This window comes from Podarcis melisellensis (assembly GCF_964234715.1).
Source record: "Podarcis melisellensis genome assembly, chromosome: 11".
Lineage (NCBI taxonomy): Eukaryota > Metazoa > Chordata > Lepidosauria > Squamata > Lacertidae > Podarcis > Podarcis melisellensis.
This window is the reverse complement of record NC_138543.1, coordinates 3677565-3692697: the sequence shown is the minus strand read 5'-3', so window position 1 is coordinate 3692697 and position 15133 is coordinate 3677565. Positions and strand designations below refer to the sequence as shown.

Sequence of the window (15133 nt, the reverse complement as noted above, 5' to 3'; positions counted from 1 at the left end):
CTGTTTGATCCTGAACCAGCACTGCTGCCATCACATGATTCAGCAATGGACCAAATCCAGATCTCTTTGTTGCACTAGCAATGTAGTGTAGCAACATAGCATTCTTGCCTCAACTCACCAACCACTAACGTGGTTGCTGCTTTGAAAACCACAGAGAGGGGGCCTTTTAAGTCCTACAAGAGAAACACAACACTTTCAGGCTGTTGCTATTTTGAGGTCCGATTAAATCACATATTGGCAAGTTCAGGCCACACACTTAAGTTGATTTGGAACTCTCACACAACAAACCTGCTTCCCCAAAAGCTTGGAGTTACTTATTTACTTAGTAAATAAGTGAAGTGAATGAATGCATTGGAAAGTGGGCGATATATGGTTTTCAACATTGTGATATATTAACAGCTAAATATCACAATATGCTAATATACCACAATGTCTGGAATGTATCTCAGATGTTTGTTTCTCCCCACCTTAGGGGACGAAAAGGCAGCTGAGAAACATTACTCAGACCTACAGCTGAGCAAGCCTCCATACTGCTCCAGCTCACACAAGAGGGAGGGGTGGGGCTTCCTTAAACTGCTCAGCTGGGGAGTGGGAAGCGAGCCCCCCCTACTGCTCCGGCTCATGTAAGTCAGAGGGGCACAGGAGCTTCCTCAAAAGTGCAGGCAGGCAGGCAGACGGAGCCCGAGAAGGTGCATGGCCAGAACCTTCTCAGGCTCTGTACACCTGCCTGCTTCCACCTGGGCGGACTCCCTTTTCCTCCCCTGACCGCTCAGGTGGAGGCAGGCAGGCAGGTGGAGCCTCAAAAGGTTCCAGCCAAGCACCTTCTCGGGCTCCGTCTGCCTGCCTGCACCTTTGCACCTGTCCGCAAGCAACTTGAGCTAGGAATACATTATGGCTTCGGGGCCATCACCATGTATTGCCAGCTCAAAATGTCTGAAATCGGTATTGCGATCTGAACACCATACTGGGTTCAGACAATTTTCCAATATATCATCCAGCCCTACTTGGCATAGCATCATATAATGACCACTAGGTGTGCCATCTATGCAGGGCCATGGAGGATGAGGCCCCCCTCAATATTCTGCAGCTAGGTGGGTCCAGTCAAGCACCTCCCAGGCTGCCACTAGGCCCCACTGGGCCTTCTCCCACTGTGACATCACATGCACACTGCGCTCCCATGTTGGGCAGAACCTGGTGCACCTGATGACCACGTACACAAATAGGATCAGATACTCAATAAAGACGTAATCTGGAAGTGACCTCTGACAATGAGATTTAACCCAAATAAACCCCACACTATTTTGTTTATAGCCAGGCAGTTGGGACTGTTTGGAATCACCTATTCTAGGCAAGGATCCATCCCCACTATGACTTAATGTATACATGTTGATAGCATTTTGGCGGGGGAGTCCCTTCTGTTTTCTATGGAATGCTTCCATTGCTTCAGGTAATTATGTATGGACAAAAAGAAAAACACTAAACACAAACAAACAAAAATCCAGAATACACATGTTAGTATATTTTGAAAAACATTATTCCACCAGCCAGTGAAGTGTTTACTGTGTGGGGAGGCCAAATAAAAGACAAAAATAAATACCTGTTGAATACCTTGGAAGTAGGAAGCAAAACTGTGAATGTCTGAAGAAGAAAGATCTGCGTGTTGATAAAATAAGCAAAGAAGAAAGAAAGCAATTAAAGAAGAAATCAATCAATCAAAGAAGAAGAGATTAATTTAAAAAACAGGTTGGGGAAAAGAGAAAAACAGAATGTAATGCAAAAGAAGTGAGAATTCAACTCATCCTTAAGGTATTTCATGGACAGAGAGACGAGTGAGGAGAGTGTTAATTGGAGACAGTCACTGACAACTGAAAAAAATAGTGTGAACAACTGCAGGTAATTGTCCATAAGCAATGTAGATTCTGCCTGATATTGGCTTTAAAAGAGGCTTAGACAAATTCATGGAGGCTAAGGCTATCATAGCTGCTAGCCTTGATGCTCAGCTCAGTGCCTTTACAGCTGGAGGCAATGAGGTTTCTGAATACCAGTGGCTGGAAGCCACAGGAGGGAGAGGGCTCTTAGGCTCAGATCTGGCTTCCTGGTTTTGAAAAGTCATCTAGTTGGTCACGGTGAGAACAAGATGCTGAACAGAACGGGCCATTGGACAGATCCTGCAGGCTCTCCTCATGTTCTTATGTGGAGATACAGACTGAGCCACAGACTGAGGGAGAAACTATAGCAGAGTAAATATGGTAGGAAATATTGCATAACGAAGAACAGAAACCTGCAAAGGGGAGAGAGAGAGAGAGAGAGAGAGAGAGAGAGAGAGAGAGAGAGGGAGAGGGAGGGGGGGGGAATGATGAAGAACAAATTTGTAAAATGTATAAAGATTAAAACACTAAATAAATAAGGAAATGATACACAGACAGAAAACTATGGATAAGGTTTCTCTGCTTAGAGAAGTTCAAAGACCAGAATTGTTTCAAGTTAGAAAAGGAAACTTAACATGAGGAAGGAGCATTAAAAGATAAACACTCTGTGTGCAAACACAGTAATCCTGCGAAGAAAAAAGCGATGGCAGCTGTGCTTATATTGAAGGAAAGATGGGGGGGGGACAAAATGAAAGGGAAAATTTGTAGAAAAAAGCATTAAGAGTCCCCCCCTTCACGGTAACAAAATTCAGGGATTAGGGTGTGTTGAATTTTTCAAATTTCAAAAATTAGGGGTGTTAAAAAGCTGACTTAGGAATTTAAAATATGTTTTGGTTAAATTAATGCAATTTAGTTTTACTTGGTAAATAACCACATAAAAATATTGGCTAATTTGCATTTTTGTGGAATTCTCAATAATTTTAAACTTGTCTTATTAAAAAAGTGTGAAAAAAATGTGTGTAAAATTGCAGAAAAATCATTAAAAATTATTGTCAAGTACTTTTAGTTATATTGTATATGCCTGAGCATAACAAATATGCCAAAACGCGGAAGTGGTAAGAGGAGAAGGCTTGCTGAATATAAGCAGAGAAGCAAGCAGGTTGCATCAAATGCAATTATTTTCTCTGCTGATGATAACCCCCCCCCCCAAACAGCTGACGACCAAGATGGAAGTTATGAACTGACATTAGGAAAACCAAGTGCGCCTTCCACTTCTAAGAAAAATAGAGTACAATACAGCAGAAGTACATAAAGTTGCCATGCAGAGCATCAGATTGCCACAGCTTGCCACAGCTGCCATCACCACTGCTACCTTTATGGATGCTGACTTGATCACTGAACAAGAGTTGATCACAATAAAGTCAAGAAGGCTCAAGAAAAAATTATGAAATCCCTGGACCAGGAATTGGATTATCTTTGTCAGAAGGGTGAAATTGACTGTGGCTGAAAGCAGACAATTCAGTTCAGCAGTTCCCCAGTATCATCACAGAACAGCAGTATTCTGTGTGCAGATCACTGTGAGCCAAGTATCTCCACCCCTTCACTCTGGAGAAAGGCTCAAAAAGAGAAAAACCAGCTGAAGTTATTGCTAATAATCTTGTAGATTTCATGAAGGGCATAGGTTAGATCTGATAAATTATTCTGCCCTATTTTTCTTATTTGACTATGGAAACCACTCCTGTGTTGTCCTGTGATGACTAGTGCCTCTTCACAGCATCCAATTTTAGGCTGGATTTTGCTGTACTTCGGCTGAACTTTGATATCTGTGTGTCTTTGTTTAGCCTTAAATCAATGGTTTGGCCAACAGGAATTTGTTCTTGGAAATGCAGCCATTACAGTCAAGTATTCACACAAGTGGTGCTGGAGGAGACTCTTGAGAGTCCCATGGACTGCAAAAAGATCAAACCTATCCATTCTGAAGGAAATCAACCCCGAGTGCTCACTGGAAGGACGGATCCTGAAGCTGAGGCTCAAATACTTTGGCCATCTCATGAGAAGAGAAGACTCTCTGGAAAAAAACCTCTGATGTTGGGTAAGATTGAGGGCACAAGGAGAAAGGGATGACAGAGGATGAGATGGTTGGACAGTGTTATAGAAGTGACCAACATGAATTTGAGGAAACTCTGGGAGGCAGTGGAAGACAGGAGTGCCTGGTGTGCTCTGGTCCATGGGGTCATGAAGAGTCGGACACAAGTAAACGACTAAACAGCAACAACAATGTCGGTGACATGCTTTTCAGACATGCATCATTTTAGCCACACAGTAATTCAATTTTACTAGCAAATCAGAGGTTAAACAAATCCCTTTCCAGCCCTGGGAGGAGTGCAGGGAGCATTCATGTCACACACCTACACACAGCATTGACAGACTAACGTGTCGTCACACAAGTTTGGAAAGCTGTGCATTTAAGGACTCTCAATTTCAGTAAACTAAATCACGATACTTAACATGGCCCTGATAAGAGCCTCAAAAATGGCCCAGGGTCTCTTTTTACACTGCCCCCTCTCTCAGTAGTTCTCTAAGAGGAATATGGATGACCAGAGATCCAGAGAGATGGCTAACTGTGGGATGGAGTAAAGCTGATTTTGCTTAGTTGTCCAGCACAGCCTGCTTCTTCTTTATCTGCAAAGCCATGGCGTTCCCCTAGTTCCAGTGAAAAGCTCTGCATTGCTAAAGAATTAAAAAGGAATGAGGGGGAATCTGAAAACCTTCCATTATTTTCCTGTTTTATGATCACATCATTTGATTTATTGCACATTTGATGTTTGATCCATGAACCTCCCATTGCACTGTAAAGTTCATATTAACTTTTTATCAAACTAAAGCAAAGCCCCATAATTTTATCTAATATATGTTATCAAGCAAACATCATTTTAGAAATACAAATTATCTGATGAAGAATCAAAGGTATTTCAGAGGTGTAATTTTAATAATCTGCCCTTTTCAATTACTTTGGGGGTTCAGATTCTGAAATAGAAATGCTTTGAGCTTTTGTGTTCAAAAATGTGTTAATATTATATTAAAGGAATGGTTGAGCCATCAAACTGATTTCTTTTCTACGTAGCCTAGCATTACAGCTCAGGCCATATATATATATGCCATAAATCAGCATATACTAATTTTAAGTATCCTTAGATCATTTACAAAATAAATTATTCTACTGACAAATCATGCACTGAGTTAAATTCTGCTCAAGGAAACACAAGCATGTATTCATAAGAGGTATTCTAGTGTCCGAGCATTTATACTAAGGTAATAGTAGGATTACATTATTAACTCATGAGATTAAATGCCCCTAGGGCACAGCATACGTACATCATTTTAATGCGTTCCATTGGTGACTAAATAGCCCAGAAAGCATAATGCTTTGCAAACATCATTTAGCACCACAATGAGTTTTGCAGAAGCATCTCCAAATACCAAAACACCTTGCCCACACCTTGTCCCCCAAGGTCATCAAGTACTATTAATCCACGGACAGAAAGGGGGAACAGGAAAGGTCGCTTAGCCAGTCTAAGGGAAGAGGTGGCAGAGGAAACAATGTTTGCTGTGTGGCGCAAGGGAAGCAGGCAGACACAACCCCAGGGGAGGAGAGGCCAGGCTCTAAGGCTCCACGGCTGCGAGGATCCTCCGCTGGAGGGCGGCTCCTTCCCCGCCCATCTCTTCCCCGCCAGTCCTGGCCTGCATCAAGCCTGGGACATGTGGCCTCTCCATCCTTTCTCTGTCTCCCTTCTTCCAAGGGGAAAAAAATAAATAGGACAGAAGCTCTGTTGTGCCCCGGCTTCTTCGAGGGGTGGCAGGTAGAGGCATCTTCAAACCCCCTGTGGGTGCATTGCAAGGGAGGGAGAAAGGCTGGGAAATTGTCACTTCTTTAGTGCCTAAATCCTTCAAAATGGGAAGCTGTGGCTTTGTGGTGTCTATTCTCAGACACCTACTGTTAGTGTACTATTCTGAAGTCAGCTGCAAAGTCAGCAGCAACGGCACCTTGCTACTAGCAGTATATCACAGCTTCTACAGCCTACATATAGTAGGGAATGGGCATAGCCAGGGGGCAGCTGCCCTCCCAATCAATAGAAATACTCAACTAACTGTGGTTCTGCCCCCCTAACAAAAATCCTGGCTATGCCCAAGTAGTAGGGGTATTTAAAATGAGAGTTGTCATAGTGATCCACAGTTAAAAGTAGAAGTTGGCAAATGTGTCCTCTTTTTGCTCTTCAAATTATGGCATCCCTGGCTTGAAGTAACTTAGACAGTCTTGGCCTTCCTCAACACGCGCAAATGTCTTGGCTGTCCAGGCGTGGAATGCTGTGGGCCGAATTGCTTCCCCTTGTTCGGAAGCATGTGAGGTTGGAGGGGCCCCCTACAGCTATCGTGCTGCAGTTAGGGGAAAATGATCTGCCTGCCACGGACTGTTGTTCTTTACGTTTTACAGTTCAAAAGGACCTGGCTGAATTGGCAGAGTTTTACTGGGTGTGAAAGTTTTTTGGTCCCAGTTGCTGCAGAGGCGCACCTGGTGTGGCAGTCGCTGTCCAGCTGCCACTGAAGGAGCCAGAAAGCGCATTAATAAGGTGGCAATGAAAACAGTCATTGCTCATGGTGGTTCCGTGATTGCGCACCCCAATATCACCTTCAAGGAGGCCGTCCTTTTCAGGGACGATGGTGTGCATCTTTCCCCGTTGGGAAATGACACAAGGTTAAATTCTGTTGTGTTGGGTTTGAAGGTGGGGTTGCAGCTGTGAGTGGTTGGTGGTGAGCTTGAGTGCTCGGTGGCGGTTAGGCATTGGTTTATGGTTTGGTTGGTTGAGGGGCATGGATTGGCTGTGCCTGCCCCTCTAATGCTGCTGCTGCAAGGGATTCCGTTAAAGGAATTGGGGGCTAACTATTGCTTGTCCACTCTGTCAAGGGGGCTCGGGCCATAGCAATGAGCTCCTGGTTGCATTTGGGGTGAGGGCAGGTTCCCTGCTCCGCGTAACCCCCAAGTGTATTCCCCCATTCTGACTTTCGCATCGTGCGGAATGTCAGTCTGTCCCCCATGGTGGGGGCAACCAATGCCTAAGCAACCACTCACAAATTTGTATTTTAATAAAGTTGTGGCCAAAATTATGCCAAAAACCTTAAACAAAAATTCTGTGTGATGTGTGAGTTATTGGGGTGGACCTGGGGACCTCGACACGCAAATGTAAGAGTTTCAACCAGCACTTTCCTTTTAGAATTAGCTAAATAACCTAATCATGAAAGTAACTCTAAATATACAGTATTAAAAGGCAGATACATGCCTTTATTTCAAGTTGTTATGCAAATTCTGAATTCAGGGACTGTTGGACCCCTGTAAAACTAGCCCTTTGCTCTTTTCACATTCCTAGTGCATTCTGCATAATTTCTTTCCAACATGTTCCCTTGCTCTCTCACCTCTGCTAAATGATCTTATGGCAGCCAGCTCTGTAAATTAGCTTTTCTTTCCCCCCAAATTATTGCCCCTTATGATACAAAACAGCTATTTCTCCATTTATTCCTTTTCGAGATCAACCTGAAACACCCCAACCTGTCAGCCAGATTAGCCACTTGCCGTCTTTCCTTTGCTGGCAACATAAACTGAAAAAAGTCTCCTAACACTCCCAGAGTGCAGCTGACAGCAATCTCCCCCCTCCCTTCCTTTAGGACCTGGTCCTGTTGAACTCTCTAAATACACCTTGAGTAATTCTGAGTCTCTGTAATATTCTGTCTCATGTTGAAATTTGAAATATGAAAGCCTTCAACTGCTGTTTTTCAAATAATTTCACCACATTATTCTACATATGTACCAAGACAAGATGAAAAATAATGAAATAATTTCCATGCACTTTACATTTATAAGTAAATGTTTTATACTGAAATGCATAACTCTCATCTCAATTGCTCTGATTTTAAGATGACTTTAAATTGTCCCCATTGTGAGCTTGTGTGCCCCTTTATCCACTTTTCCATTTCCTGTCTGGGATTCTTCTAGCTAGCTACTCACATACAGATTATGTACAATTGCAAATGCACATCATGAACACCTGCTATTTGCTTCACACCAAACATTCTGGGCAAAAAAGGAAACAGCAGTGTTTGACCAAAGGAAGCTGTTGAATGCATATAAATTAATTACAAAGGGCTACACGATACAGCAGAAATGGGTTTATGAAAATATGGCTGTGTCTGTGCTCCTCTAGAGTCATGCTGTATTATCCTATGACTCATTCAGATGAGTCTTTCATCCCACATTCCCCTCTAGGGCCTACTCAATATAATCCAGCATTTCTACCAATATGTGAAATTCAAGAGAAGCAGTGTTATACATGGTAAGAGAAGGGCAATGACAGGAGAACTGATTTCCTTGATTTAATAAAAAGAAGAGTTGCTAAGATGGGCAGGCACTACTTGTTTCCTTTTCTTCTCCCTTGTTATCATTTCACTCTGTCCCTTCTTCATCGCATTAACTGCTCATGTCAGGGTCTTCTAATTCAGAATAGTAATCTGCAATCTCTTTACGTTCTCTAAGTGAAAGAATGGTTGCTTTAGAGAGCAGTTACACTCTCCTGTGTAGGTTTTGCTGAGGCTCCCTCCCTCTTGTCAGCCCTTTATAGCTTTATCTGCAGCCAGTGGCGTAGCAAGGTCAGGTGATACCCAGAGAAGGAAATTTCTTGTCACCCCCCCCCACACACATTGAAATTATTAAAAGAAGGAAAATTAAGATAGTGTACTTACAGTTGCAAGTGTTATTTTCTGGTTTATTTACTTAACATTGTGAGCATAAGCACTTAAAACATTTTTTTCCTAACTTTGTTCTCTGCAAATTTTGAAATCACATCATCAAAATCAATTCCTTTCGCTACTTTGTTTTCAACTGACAAGATGGCGAAGCCAGACAGCTTGACTCATACTGGACCTAAGATAACTCTTGATTAATTTTTGTTTTGAAAAACTCCTCTCACATGATGTCTAGCAATGTAAACTGAATTTTAGAATAACTATTCAGAGATTTGAAATAAGGCTCAAAGCAAACAGGAAATTGCCCTAAAAATGGCAATATATACATATATTTGTATTTACCTTTTAGGCTGTGTACCTGTTTCAGCAATTCACATAAGCCTCTAATAAAAATATCATCTACAACTCCCATAATCCCTAGCTAACAGGACCAATGGTCAGGGATGATGGGAATTGTAGTCCCAAGACATCTGGAGGGCCAAATTTGCCTATGCCTGGCCTAATAATAGAACCACCTTGTGCTAGTTAATGTCACCCTATACAGCAGCTGCACCTTGTGTTCATTGATCTTCAGTACTTAGCAAGTGAATATAAAGTAAAGCATCAAGCACCAATGAACAGGGGAGGCGAAGGAACGCAGCAGCTCCAGCTCACGCTCACTTGCTTTGGTGCACAGGTGCGTGAGGCTAGATGGAGGAATAGCTGCCCTCCAAAGCCGCTGCGAGGTTCCGCGGAACCTCCTTAAAAGGGCAACACTTAAAAGGGCAAACGGGATTCTATGGGTCCTACCAGCGTTTATTTGTGCAAAAGGGGGTTTGGATTCAGCCAGCATGTCACCCCACCTCATGATGGCACCCAGGGTGGACTGCCCCCCCGTCCCCCCTTATACGCCCCTGTCTGCAGCTTGAGGTGAGCTGGGATTCGAAATTATCTTCAGAATGATATGGAGTGACAGTGCTTGTTTAGCTTCAAAATATCTGCCTTTATATGCATAATTCTCCCACTTGAAATTATGGTAGTGTCACGTTCTCTGGCCCTGATGCTCCAAGAGGTTCAGAGGCAGATTTGGAGACCACAGAAAGCACTTCAAGTCTCTGCCCTCTGGATATGACTTACCACTAAAAATTGACTGGACCATCAGACTTGTCTTGCCCCATCCTTGCTCTTTGAGATGCAACATCTCTCTCTTCTAATTACATGTGCCCTGGCTTCACCCCAGCCTCCCCTGGGAGGATCTGAGGCAGGCCGAGGCCATGTTTAACAAAAATGCAGTTCTTCAAATAGGTGATCCATATGTCTCACATAGTATATAAAGGCTGTTAGCCTGTATGCTGCCCTGTATGCATGACTCAAGCAGCAGTTTTGCTGGTTTGCAGCTGAGTCTTTTAAACATTATGTGGGATGCTTGGAATACTTCTATCAACACTGCAACTTGTTGGAACATGACACCTGCCTGTTTTGGGGAGCTTAGGTTTCTGATAACAGGATAAAGTGGACAATGGATATTACTACTTTTTTCCACAACTTGCTTCAGCACAGTGTATCTACGCAATCTCAAAGTGATAGTCCATCCTTATAGCCAGTCTAATGAGCAGTTTAAGTAAAAGGAAAGGAATGAGTGCAATCTTATTGACTACATTTCAAATCCTAATCTATTTGTCACACTGATTAGGAAGTGAATCATTGTAAAGTTGTAGATGAATCTTGTTCAGCAATCTACAATGAGATTGTCAGACTAATGGAACCTCACAAAGGGCTTAGAAAAGAGCGAGGGAGAGAAATTTTTCTGATATGCCATTTAAACAAATGCATGCACAATTAAGAATATGAAGGCTGAACCTTTTGAGCCTTCTGCTGACAGTCAGGATAATTATGAAGAAGGCGAGCTATGAATGCAAGAAGTCAAACATGGCTTTTATAAAAAGTTAAGATCTCAGTTCGCCAGTGAACATTTATGTTCATTTCCATCAGTAATCCTATGTTGTTAGTAAAACCAAGTCTTTCAAATGGCAATTCTAATATGAAATTCTAGCTTGTTTAATGAACAGAATGAAAACACAACAATTAATAGAAAGATAAACAAAACAAAAAAAAGAAAGAAGAGTTTACAATGTGCTAATTTTGCATACATTGCTACAAAATTAGCCATGTGGTTAAACATTAAGATATTCTGTGAAATGCAAATAAACTGGATCACATGCAACAAATGACCAACAATTGCTTAAGTCTTGCCAAAGAAATGAGACTGTCTTATAACAGTTCTTGGTGTGGGTTTCCTCCACTTCCATGGTCTACTAACATGCATATACTCTAGGATTTGTACTTGTGACAAAGACGGTGCCACATTACTACTGCAAGCTATCTGGCAGGTAGCATGTACCTTTCCAAAGCAGGAGGGCTGCTTGCTGGGCTCTGAGAAGCAGGTGGGAGGACTTTGGGACCCTGTCAGAGTTCTCCTGCCTGCTTCCCAAAGCCCAGCAATCAACCCCCGCCCCTAATTGCTTTAAGTGATTATGCCCAGGAGCATAACCCTTGTGTTGAGTTAGCTATCTGTACATGTTGTACTTCAAGACATCAAGCAACTGGCATATCAGGTCTTAGAACCAAGACACATACTGAAATGTACAAGTTCCTTAATTGGCTGTGATGGAAATGGCAGCCAACAGGTAGCTGAGAGGGGAAACACAGTGGATGTTACCAGCTATGAACAACCTTTGGGAAATGGCATGCTTGGAAGAGGTTTACAACACCTTCCCTCCCCACACATGAAAGTCTATCATTTCAGCCTAAAAGAAAAAGAAAAAGTGAGGGCCAAAGTTTGGCATAGCTATAATAATGGAAAAGTATCATGAGAAGTATGTTACAAAGGAAAAAGATATCTACAAATTCAACAGAAGTCAGAATATACTATTAAAAAACAGAAGTGTAAAAATTGAAATTGTTCGTGATACATTAAACAAAAACTCGTCAAATAAGTACCATCTTTCTTTTCCCCATGGAAGATCCATACATTGTAAAGTTGCATAACAATAAGAAATTAAAGAGGCACAACTTTTCCATCTTCTGCATTTTAGAAAAAGTTGGTGTGTTTAATTTCTGCCTGCTGTGAAGCAGTTAAAGAAGGCTCTCCTTAGGAAAAAACAGAAGACATCTAACAACCTTATCCACAAACTACTTGTGGCTGGTATGCAATACCCCTCAAGTCATTTACATTTCAAAGCGCTTCACCAAACAGCTGGGCTACTCCAAAGTAAGGAAATGGTTTCAGGACTGCAGCCTCTGAGTGAACTCAGGTGCAATGCACCTACATCTGCTACACTGTGCCAAAGGCTGTAACCCAGCCAGAACAACTGCTGTACAACATGCAGTTTCTTGAGATTGCATAGCAGTACCATCTACTGTCACAAGGTATATTTCTTCATTCTAAGACATGGCTACTACTTGCAAAGAGTATACCAAGAAACTATTATACTAATTTGAGGCTGCTTAAATTAGTGAAGGTTGATCTACAGATCACCAGATACATACGCCAGTCCCTTATGAACTAGGTTGTACATCTTAGGACAGCACATCCGTTAATAATACAATATTGTCTTCATTATATCCTAATGCGAAGCAGAAGCTCAATGAACAGATAATATGTCAGCTCTTGAAATCTTAGATGCCATCCAGGTAAATGTCTCCTAGTGTAAAATTTCAAATTAAAAATGTAAGTGCTTGCATCTTATATGACTGGCTAGCTGTGTTATCTTACCTTTGGTTCCATTGAAATGAAGCTGTGAGTACCTCTACTTGAGAGAACTGACCTTTTAATCGTTTTACTATGGTAGAAGTGGTAGTAATCCTTCAGTGCTCCAATCTGTAGAGAGGGGGGAAAGTGGAGAGGGAGAAAAGAGGGAGATTTAACTTATTAAAAACAGTTTGTCTGGGTTGTTTTTTTTAAGAAAACCAGCACTATAAATTATGCAATTTCCTGCTGTTTTACTTGATCCTCAGCGCTCATCTTTCAAAAGGACATATGATATGAGATGGATGGACTGTCCTCAAGGCATAGCTGTATAACCATATATTATAACTGAGCTGCTTATTCTGTCTGTCTCTATCTTTTTAATGTCTAATTTATATGCAGCTTTTTAAGTAATTTTGTACAAATTATCACCCAACTATTTTCACAAAAAAGCATAAAAATAATCAGTCTCTCTCTCACAGACACTCTTTTCTTCCAAGGAGCTCAAGGTGGCATACACGATTCTCCTCCTGCCCAGTTCATCTTCACAACAACCCTGGGAGATGGGTTAGCTAAGAAATGGTGAGGTGGTAAGAAATCTCTTACCAGGGTCAGCCAGTGAGCTGCATGGCTGAGTAGGGATCAAGCCCCGTCTCCCAGGTCATAGTACAACACTCTAATCATTATGCCGTATTGCTATCCAGTACGCTCAAGGAAATTTATTGTAAAAGGTACTATATTCAGCCTTTTATATCATTAGTTCACAAAACAAAATCCATCTGAAGTATCACAAGGAATAAATTCTATTAGAACTTTAGATTATTCCTTTTATTAAAAATTAGGAAACCAGCACACATCTTTTTAAATGAACATGTGTTAAAAATTATAGATTCACTTTAGATATAATTTAAAAAATAAGAATACCACTGACAATTCCAGCATTATAAATATTCAGACCTTTACAAAGCATGAGGTTAAAAGACAAGCCTCGGGGGTTTGAAAGCCTCCATTTCAAACTTATATAACCCCTGCTTTAAAACAGTTGTGTTGGTTGCCAATTCATTTTCCAGCTGAATTAAATATGTCCACATTAGTGTTTAAAGCCCTAAATGGCATTTGAAAGACCACCCCCTTCCCTACAGAAACTCTCTTGTGTTAAGATCGGCAGTAGGAATCCTCTTCCATCATTTTTACATGTTCAGGTGGTGGCAGCCCAGAAGAAATGCTCTCTGTGGCAGCCCCTAAGCTGTGGAATTCTCTTCCTGCAGAGGCGGGTTTCATATCTTCATTCCAAAGTATTCACTATATGCAGAAACCAAACCATTTCTTCCTCATTTTCTTCACTCACAGGTTTGGCATAATTTTTGATATTTAAACTGAACTCCTTTTGCAGTCCTGCCCAGTTTACCAAAAGACTTAACACACTGGAGAATGGGGAAGAAATGCAGGCACCAGGTAGGTGTTGCCAGCATTGTATGCTGTCCATGTCACAGAGATGTCTGACAGTTATGACAGCACAGTTGGTGCTGTAAAGCTTGCAAAGAGATAGCAATGTGTGACTACCTGCTATCCAGTAGTGGTTCTCCTAACCAATCTTTGTAGGTGATCCTATTAGAAAAAACTATTGAAAAGGAAGTGCTCTCTTATACCATCATAAATATCAAGTTATACAACTATCTAATCTTATAGCAATAAGCAATATAGGTTTCACTTCAATTGGCTACCTAACAAGACATTGCCTGTGGGCACCTAGGCACAATAACTCACAACAATCAAGCAAAGGATTTGTGCTTAAAAGCTCAGCACTGACAAAAGCCCCATTCAGGAGTTCATGCTCCTCACACATAACCAAAAGCAAGGAGAGGAATTCAACATCACACTCTCCTGATCCTTCAGTCACTGCAAGCATTTCTCCTCTCATCCTCCCTCTCTTGACCCTCCAGAGAGGATCTGGGGGCAGCACTGGGGGGGGGAGCAGGGAGCCCCATTGCACTAGCAGAAGCCCCTGTGCTAGGTTCCACTAGCATGCTGGGATAATTGAATCTGGTCCCCTCAGAGCAAGAGTGTGCTGTCATGAACCACCTGCTCCACAGGATCCTCCTTATTGCATTAACAGCCCTCAGTGAGATTGAGAGCAAAGGTCTGAAGCAAAGAGCTTCTTCTACTCTTGAAGGCTCCCCAAGTACTTTAGGGTTTTCATTTGTGTGGGGAGCTTCCACATACTGTAGTTATTAAGCCAAAATATTCAATGTAATTTCAACTTCTATGTGCCTCTCTTTAATTAACACAGATCAAAGAGGTTCTACTTTTTAAAGGAACCTTTACTCCACCCCAATGACTGGAGTTATTGTAAAGCTATAATATTAGAGAAAGAAATTAAATTCTTTTTCAAATCCATTACTTGATGCATACAAAACAAAATGCATTTTCATAAAAAGAAAAGGAACTGAAAGTTTTCTCCAGGCTGTTCAGTGTTTTAACTGCCTGCTGCTGATTTAAGAATACAGTGTGTTGTTCTGGTGCAGTTCAATATGGAATTACTTATGTACAATGCAGCAATTCTCAAAGAAGAAACAGACAACTCTGGTGCTCAGAACTAATGTATATACTGCAGTGACACCAGGCTGCCCCCGACTTTTTTTTTAGGGGGCAGCGCATGGCATGTGGGTGACACGGCATGCATGTGGCAGGTGATGTCACACATCTCTTGACATGTGCAGGCCAGTGCAGCCTTCTGTTAGGCTGT

The 15133-nt window shown here is 41.8% G+C and overlaps 1 protein-coding gene across 6 annotated transcripts in view; it reads right to left on the bottom strand.

Annotated features, from left to right (window-relative positions):
- Window positions 1–15133, bottom strand: part of PCSK5 (proprotein convertase subtilisin/kexin type 5) — a 151078-nt gene that overhangs the window by 116649 nt on the left and 19296 nt on the right. For 5 of the 6 annotated variants that reach the window (XM_081930472.1, XM_081930474.1, XM_081930471.1 and 2 more), the window contains exon 2: window positions 12415–12519. In XM_081930472.1, the coding sequence (XP_081786598.1) occupies window positions 12415–12519 (105 nt within the window). Of the gene's footprint in view, window positions 1–12414; window positions 12520–15133 lie in introns of those variants that run through there. The other variant, XM_081930476.1, reaches the window with a different exon arrangement.